At 38.3% G+C, this 15,395-nt stretch overlaps 1 protein-coding gene across 1 annotated transcript; it reads right to left on the bottom strand.

The window, feature by feature from the left end:
• Window positions 1-1,631: 1,631 nt before the first annotated feature.
• On the bottom strand, window positions 1,632-12,847 carry Ier3ip1 (immediate early response 3 interacting protein 1). The gene is made up of 3 exons (XM_070029209.1): window positions 12,649-12,847; window positions 3,419-3,520; window positions 1,632-2,803 (listed from the first exon to the last, which is right to left on the bottom strand). Exons 1-3 carry the CDS (start codon window positions 12,737-12,739, stop codon window positions 2,748-2,750), a joined length of 249 nt encoding a protein of 82 aa, XP_069885310.1. The 5' UTR covers window positions 12,740-12,847; the 3' UTR covers window positions 1,632-2,747.
• Between the last annotated feature and the right edge of the window lie 2,548 nt (window positions 12,848-15,395).

Here is a 15,395-nt window from a genome sequence, read left to right as displayed (position 1 = left end):
TTCCCGAGGGCTCGTTCGAGGGTGCTCTAACACCTGCTCTCCGAAGTTCTGCTTGTCCCCTTTAACCACAGCCTGGGGCACTGACGTCCCATGCTCCCCGCACCAGCTTTTCCAAACCCTGGCTGTCTCTCCCTACCAGCGCCTAGGGAGGCAAGAGCTGCACACTACAGCCTGCTCCCAACAAGTTTCCTGAGTGCACACACATGTAAATTCAAGGACTGCATATGCCTCCAAAGCACAGATCACAATGCCTATGCTTACTGTAAGGTACGATTTAAAAATACTTTCAGCCATGTTGACAATTTAAGAGGTTTTGTGGGTGTGCCTTGACAGGCATAAGGATGGCAGAGGCTGAACATTGGACCTTTGGTCTCATGTTTTAGATATTGCAGTATTAGAGTTCTACATTAAAATTACTTCAGAAATCTAGTTCTGCTGTTCAAAATCAAAGTTGGAAAACCACTGTTTGACAAGGGTTTGTATCTAGTATGTAGAGTAAGCCACAATCTTTCATACCAATTAAGAGACAGACAGGCGTTCAGAACACTTAAGATATCCGGAGTCTAGAATGACCACAAATTATTAATCCTGAGAGAATATGGAGGAAGATGTGTCAGGCAATCAGGCACTTGTTATTGTCTACTAAAGTGAGATATTATAGTTTCTGAATCACAACTGGTTTAGGGAGATGACCAATGCATTAAAGCTTAAAAGATTTCCTGTCATACACATTAAAACTAGAATTGGGGGAGTTGCTTCTAGAGATTAAGAAATCTGAAGGTCAGTGTCCACTTTCCTTAGAATTGTTTTCAATGGAACATGGACTTTTTCTTGCTGTGACTGCTCCCTCATAGATGAACATGAACAATATTCTAACACTAAATTAACCTGTAGGTACACATGTAATTTCTTACATAAAAAAGGAATCAAAGGGGGCTGGGAAGGTGGCTCAGTGGTAGAGTGTTTGCCCCGCATGCATGAGGCCCTGGGTTCGATTCCTCAGCACCACATAAGCAGAAAAAGCCAGAAGTGGAGCTGTGGCTCAAGTGGTAGAGCGCTAGCCTTGAGCTGAAGAGCTGAGGGACAGCACCCAGGCCCAGAGTTCAGGCCCCGTGACTGCAAAAAAAAAAAAAAAAAAGAATCAAAATATTTTCTCTTTTTAAAAATTTTGTATGACTTATAGCATATGGGGAAATGAGAATGTCCCCAATTAACTGATTTATTTTTAACTAGTTGAGGAGCACAAATTTGGATATTTCAACTGATAGGCCTAAAGTACACTGCCTCTTTAACAGGCTTGGTTACTTACAGGAGCCCAGTGATTAAGACTTTCAGGTATATTTTGTTAGTTTCACTGCAAGCCCACAATCCAAAGATTATCCATTTCTAATTTATGCACCTCCAACAGGTATTCTATACTTATGCTACAGTGTTCTAAGTAATTTAAATCACAGAATAAAACTTACTCACAAAATGTTGGCACTTCAGTGATTCAATGAAGAAAAAATGGATTGTGAATGTTTGCTTTCACAAATTTCTACTTGTCAGTTTTACAACATTGTACATACTTGAGATGACTAATTTTAATTGACATTTTTATGCTAAGATACAAAAAAGTAAGTGCTTGACTTAGAAATTTCAACTTTATTTACAAAAGTTCTCCTATAAACAAAGATGCCATTTTACTCCTTTAAAATATTATAACTGATCACTGTCATGAAAACCATTTACATACTTTCAATCTTTCTACATAAAAGTGAATTATGGGATGAGCAAACAACATCACAGGGTAGTCTAAGGCATTAAAAACAAAACAAAATTTAAAAACAACCTGTCTAGCATGAATGCTAGAAAGAACAGAAAATTGAGAATCACATCCATTAATGTACTGCTACGCTAAGAAGTGGAAATAATCTTAGGTGGCAAATGTTCACAATAAACAGTCTTCTTACACATATAGTTTATGACGTTAGGATTGTTCATACAGGCTATTTGTGATTTTTAAGTCATCACTGTAAAAAGGGCACAGACTTTACTACATAGGTTTTTCTACCCATGAAAAAGAATTATCGTTATCATTATGATCTAATCATTTAGGTCAATTTAAAATAAATGTATGAAAAGAACAATGAAAGAAAACACGTTTGACTTAGAAATTGGAATTCTCCCTGAAATCAGAGAGCACTGCCCCTTATAGTATCAATACATCTGAGTTCTTCATAACAGAGACAATATACAGCTTAAGTATTTAACCAAAGAGTATGAAATAAAATGGTCCAAATTACTTATTTATCATTTATATGTAACTTAAATCCTTTATATTTATCATTTATATGTAACTTAAATCCTTTAAGTTTCATCTAGCAGATAGTCACTCTCATATCATAACTAAAGGAATTTAAAAACTTTGGAAAACACTTTATCCCTGAGCAGTGATAGAGGAAGTGACAGCCTTGTACCCTTTTAACAATCTTTACCACAGCATGAATTATTAACAGTCAGCAGTCAAATGTATTCTAATCCTGTAGCACTATGGTTTCTGAAGATCTGATCTTTTGTAATGAAACTAGTGTAACATTTTTTAAAAATCAGATAAATAGAACCTCTGGTTTTATTGTCAACTTTATAGTTTTTTTTTGTTTTTGTCAAGTGCAAGATCAGCCTGCTAAGAAATGTTCTAGCAATGACTGATGTAATAACTTCTGTTGGCATCTTGTCTTCTGAGTCTTCATTTCTCCAACTGTTGTTCAGCCAAATAATAAAAGCAATACAATAGTAACTGAGTTTACTATTATCAATGGCACTGAAAAGAAAAAAGAAAATTTGTTAATATGAGGAAAAGGGAAGGGAAAAAACCCTAAATGGTAACTAGCATTCAATAAGATGGAAATATCTAACAATCTAACAAACAATATGCAATCATAATAATGTTTAAGTGTTTCTTACAGGGTAACATTAAAAATTGGACTATCATAAAAATCAAATCTTATTTTTAAAAGGGGCTGTAAATCTTGGAATTAAGGATAAACTGTACACTAGATCAAGAAGAAATATCTTTGATGGTGCCTTTCAACTCTGGGAACAGAGTGGACCTAGGCAAATCAGTATGTCTGCACATCTGAGATTACAAATACAGTGCAAAAAAGGTCTGTAGCTTACTCACTAAACTTAATTTATGAACATTGAATCCAAAGTTGTCAATAACATAGTTAAAACAGAAAAAGAAGACCTAATTACATTGTTTAAGTATAAGGTATCTGAATTCTTGATCTGTTTGAAAATATTTGTCCAATGGAATGATTGATATAAGATCTTTATTTTTTCTTTGAAAACATTCCACTATCTGAAAGAACAGTTTCTAACTTTGCTACTGAAAACAATTAAAACTTTTGAGAGCTCTACAACTTTTTCTTCTTACCTCTCATCACAGTTCTTACAGATCGAATAAGGTTCATTAGCTGAGATTTAATTCCTGGCTCCTCTCCAAATCCACCAATTCCCTGGTCTGTTCCCCAGCCAACTGTATAATATAAAGATGATTAGATGTGTTAAAATTTATCATGAACTCGTCTTGCTCTCTCAAGTAATTTTTAAAAAGAGAAGTTTAAGCCCTTATTAAAGTTATAAGCTATAAAAATCATTACCTTAAATAAAGTTAATAAAACATTGAATTATTTTAGTTTTTATGAACAGCAATATTAACCTTTCACTGAATTTATACCTTGAGTTTATAAAATAATCTACAGTCCAAATAGTCCATGGCATATTATTTCACTGAAGATGACTGTTATTACACCAGCGGGGTTGCTATTCCCTCCTTTTTCAAAACAGCAAACAAGGATTTCTCACATCCAAGCTGAAAACTAAAGAATAGTGTCAAGCTGAATAATTGTTGGCTCAGTTAAGAATTTACAAAATCCAACATAAAACCATTGTAGCTAAGAATTACTACATTTCTTGGGGAAATTTTACATGGTCAAAGCTTAGTTAGGTCTTCATAGCATGTTTTAGTCTGCTAGCAGGACATGACTTTTTCCCATTTTCTCTCATTGTCCCTCCTCATTTCCAACTGTGATGAGAGGACTGTAGCCCACTATACTTGTTAAGTCTCCTTAAGTAAATCTTTTACCTTCTTCTGTGTTATTTTCCAATGATAATCCATTATCTATCTTTATATTCAATTCCTTTTTAAACAATATACAGTCTTCTTAATATTTTCATGCCCTTATTTTTGCAGTTTGTCCTCTTGTCCTCATTTTAAGTCCATTTCACCATCTCATATGATTACATAGCTTAATTCCTGACATGCTAACTCCTAAACTTGACAGAGAGAACTGTCTTTATGTCATACATCAAAGAACCAAGAACTAGGATACATGATTTCACTTTGCTTAGTTTTTATAGATTTTTATTTTTATTTATTTATTTTTTGTCAGTCATGGGGCCTGAACTTTGGGCCTGGAGACTGTCCCTGAGCTCTTCAGCTCAAGGCTAGCACTACACCACTTGAGCCACTTCTGACTTTTTCTGCTCATGTGGTGCTGAGGAATCGTACCCAGGGCCTCATACATGCAAGGCAAGCACTCTACCACTAAGCCACCTTCTCAGCCCCTTAATCAGTTTTTATGTAGTTGAAATAAAGGTTAAAATTGGGTGGTTGCTTTTTGTCACTGACATATGTTGAGGTATACAACCAAACATTAAAGTTCAAAACAGAGCTGGTAGCCTTGAGCAAAAAGAAGCTCAGGGACAGTGCCCAGGTCCTGAGTTCAAGCTCCAGGACTGGCAAAACTAATAAAAATAAAAATAAAAATAAACTAGGTGAATATAAATGGGTAAGTATTTATAAACTTTTCATGTAACTTAAGGTTTTAAAGACAAGTAAGTTAAAATGCTGAAATAGCAATTGTTAAATAAAATTCAAGTATTCTTGGCTTCTTAAAAACAAAAAACAACAGCAACAACAACAAAAAGCAAACAGAGCTAGTATTTTTCTGCTGCTTCCTCTTCAAGGTTTAGCTCAGGTTCTGTTTATAGCCCTTCCAGTTCACAAGATTTCACTATTTTTTGAGCTTTCAGGGCACATTAACCTCACAGTAGTTACTACCACAGCCATAAGTGCTTCCATAGGTGCTTTTATAATCTTGCTATTCCAACCCTTTGACGTTTTCCCTTAAAGAGTTAAAAAAACCAAAATTTGGTGATCATTCCCATTGTCTACCCAAAGTCCTTAAACTAATATTATGTAATGAGCCAATGGGTTCTGAAACCAGTTCCCTATGGAGACAAGGGACATTGTTTCCCTATTATCCATTATGGGGTACATGTTAAATACAGCTTCATCTAGATTTGACTTCAATTTCAGAACTTATCCTAATTGCTTTCCTCATATCATAATTAACTTTTCTCCTTGCTCCTCAAATAATCCACTGACATAGTGAATCTTACCATCTTGATTTGCTGTTTTCATATGTTCCCCATTAGATTATGAATTCTTAGAAGATAGGAACTACAATTTAGGGATCTTTCTTCATCCTTCCCACACCACATGACCCACAGTTCCATTTCAGGTATTTGGTAGTTTTTTGGAGATAAAAGAGACACAAATTTTCCAGTCTCAGCTGGGTTTGAACTTCAATCCTCAGATCTCAGCCTCCTGAGTAGCTAGGATTTCAGGCATGAGTCACAGGTGACTGACTGGCTATATGCACCTATTTTTTTTTTTATTAGAAATTGCATTTCTCAGCAATTATTTTTGCTTTTAAATCTGTTCCCAAAGTAGATTTACATATTTTTTTATTGTGAGAGGAATGACTTCAAAAAAATATTCTGACATTAAACTTCATTCAACAAAAAAGGATCAAACTCTGTAGCAGAATTACTTTAAGAAAAAAATTAGCATTGAAGTATTAATACATATGGTAAATTCTTGGGTAATTATAATCCAGTTTCTATTCTTTTGCCACTAGAATGAAAAAACAAAACAATTTAGAGTGGAGAGCAAATAATTTATCTATATATTTCATAGAAATATACAAATGTGACAAGTAAAAGACCAGGTGCTAAATATTACTTTTTACTATAACAAATAATTTCCCCTTAACTGCTATGTAGGGAGTCTCAGTTGTTTTTCTCAAGAACCTAGCCAAAGCTTTATGAAGTTGCTTTTTAAAAAAGGAAGATTTAATTTTGTGGCTGTCATGTTCACAACTCTAACGCCTAGCAAATGACTCCTAGGCGGAGTCATTGTCATAATCTCAGGAATGAACTCTCACAGAAAAAGTTTACTGATCGGTGTATCAAACATATTCTGCTACTCAGACTTCAAAAAACTTACATACAAAATGGCAATCCATCCATGCTGAGTCAATAATTCTCAGCTAGACACCTTCTTCAAAAAAAGTATTAAATGTTACTGAATTTGTATATAAATGCAATGCTGGGGCTGGGAAGGTGGCTCAGTGGTAGAGTGCTTGCCTTGCATGCACAAGGCCCTGGGTTCAATTCCTCAGCACCACATAAACAGAAAAAGCGGAAGTGGCACCGTGGCTCAAGTTGTAGAGTGCTAGCCTTGAGCTGAAGAGCCCAGAGTTCAGGCCCCACAACCAACAAAAAAAATAAAAATAAAAATAAATGCAATGCTATCATAATCATTAAAGTTCCTAAGCACGCGCGCGCGCGCGCCTGCACATGTGTGCGCACACACACACACACACACACACACACACACACACACACACACACACACACACACACACACACACACACACACACACACACACACACACACACACACACACACACACACACACACACACACACACACACACGTATTGAAAACTGGTTTCAATGCTGGGTGCCAGGCTGGCAGGTTTGAGGCCAGCCTGGGAAGGAAAATTTGTGAGACTCTTTAATAAATTACAAAAAAAGCTGGAAGCAGAGATGTGACTCAAGTGAGTGCTAGCCTTGAGCACAACAGCTCAGGGACAGCATTGGGTCCTGAAATTAAGCTCTAAGACCAGCAAGGAAAAAAACCCAAACATTCCATTACATAAAATCAACATGATTTCTGAGTAATTTGTTTTTATCTTTCCACATAAAAGATAAAAATTGTTAAACAATATATAGGCCTTATCTGCTTCTTGATCTGAGTAATTATAGAAATATATTTATGTTCAAGCCATAGTACTGGCAAGAAAAAAAATCATTCATTAAAATAAGGTATGCTGAATTAAAAGATAGTTAGTTTAAGATTATTTTAATTCTACATAATTCCCAGACTCACATAGTAATTCCCATTTAATCTATGATAAAATTCAACAAATGCTATTTAGAAGTATATAATTAAAGAGACACTTACATGTTCATGTGGAAACATTCCCAAACTGACATGCTAGAGCTACATCTGTCTCTTACAAAATGCTATGTTCTTTATATATTTATGCAATTCTGACTAAGACTGATCCCTTCAATATTCTCCCTCTACTATTTAAGTTCAAACAATACTTACTATTCTAAGCTCTAAAATTATAGCAATCATTTAAACCTTGAGTCAAGTAAGAGCTTGTGATTTTTTTAAACTGTTTACTATGTAGTAAACTATGTGACCATAGATCCTTCATATGCTGAAACTCTAATACCCAAGAGAATGGTATCTACAGATAAGAGTCTTCAGAAGATAATTCACACTAAATCAGTCATATGATTTGTAGCATTGTAGGAGAAAGATCTCTGCCATGTAAAGGCCAACTGTAAGGCAGGAAGAAGGCCCTACCAGAACTGGACTGTGCTGGTACCTAGATCTTGGGACTTCCATACTCTAGAACTAAGGAAATAAATTTCTATTGCTTAGGCAATCCAGGCTATAAAACTTTGTTATGGCAGCCAGAGCACTGTTTCCTATTTATTTCATATTATGTCATTGTATCACAGCTTCATAGTGGATTCAGTAAGTATGTGTCTAATTGATACTAAGTACCCAAAGAAAAACTTGAATAAGAACAATGCTATGAGTATGAAAATTCACTATTTCCCCTCTCAAATGTGTAGAACCCAGAAGAAACAACACATTCTCTATTCTACTCAATACTAGCTCAAGTGTTTGCATAAATAAGCCCTCAGATCAGGAATCATGTGAATATAATAATGGAGGAATTATTATTATTTTTTGGGGGTCCGGTCGTGGGGCCTGAACTCTGGGCCTGAGCGCTGTCCCTTAGCTCTTCAGCTCAAGGCTAGCGCTCTACCACTTGAGTCACAGTACCACTTCCGGCTTTTTTCTTTTTGCTTATGTGGTGCTGAGGAATCGAACCCAGGGCCTCATGCATGCAAGGCAAGCGTTCTACCACTGAGCCACCTTCCCAGCCCAATAATGGCGGAATTATTTAGTTATTTAGAAAGCACTTACTGACTTTCAGAACTAGAAAGATAGAGAATCTTTCTCAATCTACCAGAGGATGGAGAAAAGAAACTACAGTGGTTGTTATGGCAATGAAGATGGTCCAAAATGGCTTGTGGAAGATGGAAATGCCAGCAGTAGGCTTAAAGGATGTGCCAAGGTCTTAGCCAGTTGAAGAAAAATGGTCGATCTCTGAAGGCAATGATGAAGGAAATGGTGTGAGAAAAAGCTCAGCCCTGAGCTACAGAACCAAGGTGAGACTGTCACAGGGGGTCAGTTCTGGGGAAGGGAAAGAAGAAAGAGGCTATGGATATTGAAGAAGTGGAGAACTGCAGAAGAATAGGCTCACTTTGCCTGGATGGTATAAAGAGAATAAAGCCAGAAGCACAGTGACCAGTAAGAAGGCAAGAGCTAAGGAGTATTTTAGGTTATTTCCATTGGTTTTGGATAACTTAAGAGTTTATCCACTTAGATAAATGGTTATAGTGTTTTCCTTTAGTTTTAGGATCATATTCAAAATATACCCTCCACAACTCAAAGTGGATAAAAGACCTGAAACCTCAAAATTATTGCAAGAGGGACTAGGAGTAATACTAGAACTCATAGGCATAGGCAGAAACTTTTTAAAAAGAGTCCCAGAGGCACAGAAGAAACTTGACAAATGGGATTATTATATCAAAATAAAATTTCTGCACAGCAAAGGACATAGTTAAACTAGAAAGACAGCCAACAAACTGGGAGAAGATACTTAACAGCAATACATCTGACAAAAACCTAATATCCAAAATACACAAGAAGCTCAAGAAACTAACCCCTCTGAAAGTTAATAAACCAATCACTTATATGGGCAAGGTAGTTAAGGACTTCTCAGAAGAGGCAAAGAAACATGAGGAAATGCTCAAAATCTCTGGCCATAAAGGAAATGCAAATCAAAACAGCTCTGAGATACCATCTCACCCAGTTAGATTGGCCAAAATAAAGATTTTGAACAATTGGAATGGGAATGTGGTTTAGTGGTAGAATGCTTGCCTAGCATGCATGAAGCCCTGGTTCGATTCCTCAGCACCACATAAGCAAAAAGAAAAAAAGCCAGTAGTGGCGCTGTGGCTCAAGTGGTAGAGCGCTAGCCTTGAGCTGAAGAGCTAAGGGACAGTGCCCAGGCCCAGAGTTCAGGCCCCATGACCAGACCCCCCCGCAAAAAAAATGTGGCAAACAATGAAATTTTACACAGCCATTAGAAAGAATATGTCATTTGCAGGAAAATAGATGGACCTAGCATAAATCATGTTAAGCCAAGCTCAGAGACACTAACAGGGCATACTTTCCTCTCATTTGTGGAACCTAGACCTAAAATACACCAGGACATGATAAATTATGCAGGACCAAAGGCAGATACTCTTAGGGGAGAAACCCAAAAGCACAATCCCTCCATCACTGATCAAAATGATATTTAGTGAAGTGAATACCAGGAAATGTAAAAAAGGTGTTTTTTTTTCTTTTTGTCTTATTTATCTGTCGGGAATAGGCAGCAGGGAGCAAAGAAATGGAGATACAAAGTGTAAAAAAAATGTAGCAGTGGTATTCAGAAGACACTATATTGAAAATGAATTATACAACTTGTGGGCTGGGGTGGAACAAAAAAAAAAAAAACTAAGAGAGAGCAAAGAAGGGGTAACAAAAAGAAATGTACTCATTTACCTGACTTAGGAAACGGTAACTCCTCTGTACATCACCTTTGTATTAACAATAAAAATTCAAAACACACCCTCCAATAAAATATTTCTATGCTACTTCTGGGCTGAAATAGATAAGTGGAAGACAAAGTTCTGGAGGGCAAAGTGTATGTATTATCATTTCTGGGCCAGTCCAGCATTTTGTGGCAGTTTCCATATAGAAGCCAAATCTCAATCACCTAAAAACATTTGGAAAATGAACACTTTTGAACTTTACTCCTAGAAAAGTTGAATGTGGATCTGGACTACTGTTTAGGCATTCTATTTTTTTAAATACATCTCTAATAACAATAGAATTTTTTGATACCTTTGTTGAAAATCAACAAATCCTAAGAATCAATTTCAGGTTTCTGAATTCTACTTCATTTGTCTATATATTGTTTTGATTAACAATGACTTTGTAGGAGGCATTAAAATTAAAACACAGACACAGACACACAGACACACAGACACACACACAAAACATAAAACACCTGAATCCTCCAACTTGTTCTTCTCTTTTAAGATAGTTTGAGCTGGGTTAGGTGTGTGGTTCAAATGTAGCGTCTACCTAGCAACCTAATTATAAAAGTCAATTTCTTTAAAAAAAAAAAACTAACTTGGAATTTTGGTACAAATTGTATTAAATCTGTAAATCATTATTATCAAGTGTTGTAATCTGTGCACATGAGGTACTTTAAAAGTCCCTGATCTTTAATTTCTTTTGAAAATTCCTTGCAGTTTTCCTAAAAAGACTTGTTCTTTTGTCAAATTTTTACCTGTGTTTTATATTTTTGATACTAATTTCTTTAACTACCTTTTATAATTGTTTATGTATAGAAAGACAATTTGTTCTTATGTATTTTCTTGCAGATCATAACCTTGTTCATCAGCCTCATATCTGCTAGTTTTTTTTTTTTGGGGGGGGGGTCCAGTCGTGAGGTCTGAACTCTGGGCCTGGGCGCTGTCCCTCAGCTCTTCATCTCAAGGCTAGTGCTCTACCACTTGGGCCAAAGTGCCACTTCTGGCTTTTTTCTTTTTGCTTATGTAGTGCTGAGGACTCGAACGCAGGGCCTCATGAATGTAAGGCAAGCGCTCTCTACCACTGAGCCACCTTCCCAGCCCCCATATCTGATAGTTTCTGAGGGTATAATTCAACCAGTAACAAGATCACTCTTAATTTCAATGTAGTGTAGTGGTAAAGGGATAGACTTGGTCAGAATACTTTGTGCTACCACTTTCTATCTGGTGAGCTTTACAGAAATGACTCTTTGTGCTTCAGGTTCCATCAAACAGGAACAACAACAGTAATTATCTTTTAGAGTTGCTGTGGGGTCACACAGTGTATATGCAAAGCACTTGATACAGATACAACACATAATGACTACCATATAAATACTACTGTTATATTATTCCTTACAATCACCCATCTCCATTTGCCCTATTTGGAACAGTTCTTCCTACAACCATTCCTCTCCTTTCTGTTCTCCATACAGCAGCTGGAAGGATCTAAAAAACACAAATATAGTTACACATGTCCTTGCCTATGACTATCTTCACGTGCCTGAGAATTTTCTAGACTGCTTACAATCTTCTCAACCTTATAACTTCTCCCAACCCTTCAACTTTACCTAAGTAATAATTTCTCACTTATCAGATTTCAGGTTGGGACACATTTCCTCCAAGAAGCTTTTGCAAATTCAAAGATAGCATCACCAAGCACTATAGCTAATATTTAACATACTTTTTAATTCAGACTAATTTTATGACAAGGGCAAGGTAACTGCTGTAACATCAGCTCCTACTACAAGGGTTTGGCACATAACTTGTGCTCAATAAATTCCTTTTTAGGTAATAAATGAATCAACCTTGCTTGTGTTTGAATTTCAAGGAATACAGCCAGAAATAGCCTGCGCAAACTGGCACGCATACATTTGCGTCTTCATCTTTGATTCCTCGAGTCTAGCACAGTCCTTGGGACAACAATCTATGCTGAGTCAATCACTAGGTGGCTGGATGTCCTCACAACTTTCAACCCTTTCTTTTTCCCTCTTTAACCCTACAGCCCAGGGAAACCCCTATATTGAGGCCCATCAACCCATTCCCCTAATACTACTCAAGCGTGAACCACGCCCCCGCCCAACCCAAATCGGAACTCAAAACTCCAGATCCTAACTTTTCCATCAATGAAATCCGCAACCGGACGACGCCACCAAGTCACTGCCGACAGCCTGCCTGGGGCGGGGGTGCGGGGGGGTGGGGGACGCCTGGGGACGCCCCACCCCGGCCACCCTCGGGCGCACGCAGTGGGGCGTCTGCTCGCGGCTGTGGACTCAAACCTAGCCACGAGGAAGTGGTTTAATTGGAGCCCCCGCCCCCCACACCAGGCCGTTCCGCTCAGCCCGAGCCACCCCCGTCCGCGTTCCCCCGGATCGCCCCCCCCACCCCCGGCCCGCGCACGCGCGCGGCCCCGCCGGGGTCCGACCCACCCCCACCCCGCCACGGCTCCACCGCCAGCTCCACCCCGGCCCCACTCACTGTTTTTAAGAAAGCGCTCCTCATGCAGCACCGCAATGGCGTTGACGCACAGCAGGGCGGCCTGCAGCAACGAGTACAGAGTAAAGGCCATGGTTGCTGGAAGCCGGCCGGAGGCCCAACCGACTGCGCCCTCCTACCGCCGCAGTGGACGTGGCGCCGCCACAGCCGCGGCGCTTTCCGACGGGAGCCGGCGGGGCCCAAAACGCAGGCTTCTCCAAGGAGCCCCGCCCACCGGACTAAGACCCGCCCTGCGCTTGCGCCGGCAAGGCGGGTCCGCCCTGCTGTCTAGATTGATGCTGTCTCTTGCTGTCGCCCCGGCTCTTGAACAAAGGGATGTGGCTGATCTCAATTGACGCGCCAGATTTCAAAGACTTAGAAGGCAAGAAAGGCTGTAAGATACCTTAGAATTTTTTTAAATGTTGAGTACATACATATTGGAATAATGTTTTGAATGAAATGAGAGGCAATAAGATACTCAACACGTTTTCCATCCGTTTTTACTTTGTTTACTGTGGATCCGAAGCTACTGAAATTTCATAAGAAGTTTGCATGCTTCTATGAAAAGTACTGCCCGAGCTACTCTTGAGAACTGTATGAGGTGTCAACATTTCAACATTGCCATTTTACCCCCTAGGTAAACTGTATTTTGACAGTTTTGTTTGTTTGTTTGCGCTAATACCAAAGTTTGAACTCAGGTCCTGGTGCTTGCTGGTCTTGCTTGTGGTGCTCTGTCACTTGAACCACAACGACAGCCCAGCTTTTAGCAGTTATTTTGGAGGTAGAGTCTCTCAGACTTTTATCAAACTGGCAATTCTGCAGATCTCAGCCCCCCTACCTCCCCACCTCCCCCCCAATGGCTAGGATTATAGGCATAAGCCACTGATGTCATGCCAGTTTTCAAAAAATTAAAAATAAAATGACATATCTTAAAATTATTCTGTGGAAAATCTTCTTTCCTTTACTAAATTCTAGCCAGGATCTTCTGAACTGTCTTTTGGAGTAGGCCTCTATCTTAGCCTATTAGAAATTAGAATTTCAAAACAAATTATTTCATTTATCCCTTCTCTCTCACCGTAGAAAAATAAACATTATAAAAAGTTTCTAGCAGTTCCAGGTTTCATTGGTACAATGACCCTAGCCCACCTCCAAGTGCTTGCCTAAGAAAGCTCAAAACTGTCAATAACATCTGTTGTTCCTTCTAGTCAACACCTAAGGACTGGCTCTGCCCACTCCTCTTACAGCATTTAATGGAGAGGGCTTATGGTTGTGAATCCTTCCTCCAGCTCATGGAGATACTCTATGACTCAGGAGCTCCTTCTCTGGGACCTGAAAGCCATCCTTTAAAAATGCAATTATCAGAAAATATAGGGACTCTGTCTCCAAATCCTAATTTCCTTCATAATCACATTTACACTATTACATTCTTTGTAATTTTCACTTCCCTGACTCTAATGACCCCTATTTGTCCCCCTTCCTCTTTACCTGCTTAGGACCCCTAGTCACCTCTGAATGCATTCCAGTTGGATTCAATTTACAGGTGTCTAACTTCCCTGTTTTATTAGTATCTTACTGATTAAAATCTATATTATTTTTAATAAATGGCTTTATCTTTGTCTAGCATCAGTATGCAATTCTCAGATATACCATGTTACATATTGACATGTGGTTTGAGAACAAGTAGGCAAAGCCATCCCTTCCTGGGCTTGTCCAAATCTGCTACCATAGAAAAGAGAGTATGGACCACAAAGGATTTTGGATACCTGTGTGTTGCTACTAGTGCAAGAGAGACTGGAGAAAATCTTAATTTCACAAGAAGAAATTAAACTTATATAAGCCAACTAATTAGTACCCAGGGGCTAAGAGATGTGTTATTTCCCACAATGTATTTTAAACACTATCTCCAAAAGCTAGCTTTAAGTGTGCCAGATAGAGAAAAGCAAAGATCAAATAAATGCAACTAAAGAATCAACAGGATAAACAGGATATTGTCAAATTCTCTAGTTCATCAAAGCCCATAGACTCTAGATAGGTAATATCTTAATTTGTTCATGCTGCTGTAACAAACTACTATGGGCTGGGTAGCTTATAAACATAAGAAATTTGTTTCTTACAATCCCATAGGCTGGAAGTCTGAGATCAGAGTGTTACCTTTAAGAAAAGGCCTCTTTCACAGGTACCAATGGCCAATTTCCCTTTTTATCCTCATGTGGTCAAAAAAGATGAAGCAGGCTCTCTTGGAACTCTTATTGGACACTAACCTTGCATGAGTTCTCAATCTCATGACCTGACCTAATTCTAATTATATCTCAAAGATTACATCTTGTAATACCATAACATTTGGGGTTTCAACATATGAATTTTTGTAAACACACAAACATTTAGTCCCTAACAGTGAAGGAAAAGTTATTCCTGAACACAGAGAATGGCCACTCCAGGATTTCTGCACTGTGTTGGAGGAAGGGAAGGGCACCTGGGGGAACTTGTTTGGAAGCTTGTTTTGTACAGAGAATCACAGTTTTTATTAGGCTGTTTGCTGAGAAAAGAGAGTTAAAGGGGGATACTATGGTTTATTTTCACCAAAGCTAATGTTGAGATATAGTCCCCAGAATAATGATGTTTAGAAATAGTGGGATCTTTACAAGGTAATTAGGTCCTAGGAGCTTCACTTCCATGAAGGGATAATGGAATTCCTGTGAGAATGGGTCAGTTATGAAACCATGTTGTCCTGAAGTGAGTTCAGTTTTTCT

This window comes from Dipodomys merriami, unplaced genomic scaffold (genome assembly GCF_024711535.1).
Source record: "Dipodomys merriami isolate MVZ:Mamm:240054 unplaced genomic scaffold, mDipMer1.0.p SCAF_2, whole genome shotgun sequence".
NCBI classification, from domain to species: domain Eukaryota; kingdom Metazoa; phylum Chordata; class Mammalia; order Rodentia; family Heteromyidae; genus Dipodomys; species Dipodomys merriami.
This window is presented reverse-complemented; position numbering and strand designations above follow the sequence as displayed.

Excerpts from the sequence above, each read along its gene's own strand:
- Ier3ip1 (XM_070029209.1), bottom strand. The coding sequence starts at position 12,739 with ATGGCCTTTACTCTGTACTCGTTGCTGCAGGCCGCCCTGCTGTGCGTC. Across the intron at positions 3,521-12,648 it reads GGAGCGCTTTCTTAAAAACA|TTGGCTGGGGAACAGACCAG; the intron begins GTGAGTGGGGCC and ends TATATTATACAG. Across the intron at positions 2,804-3,418 it reads TGTAAGAACTGTGATGAGAG|TGCCATTGATAATAGTAAAC; the intron begins GTAAGAAGAAAA and ends TTTTCTTTTCAG.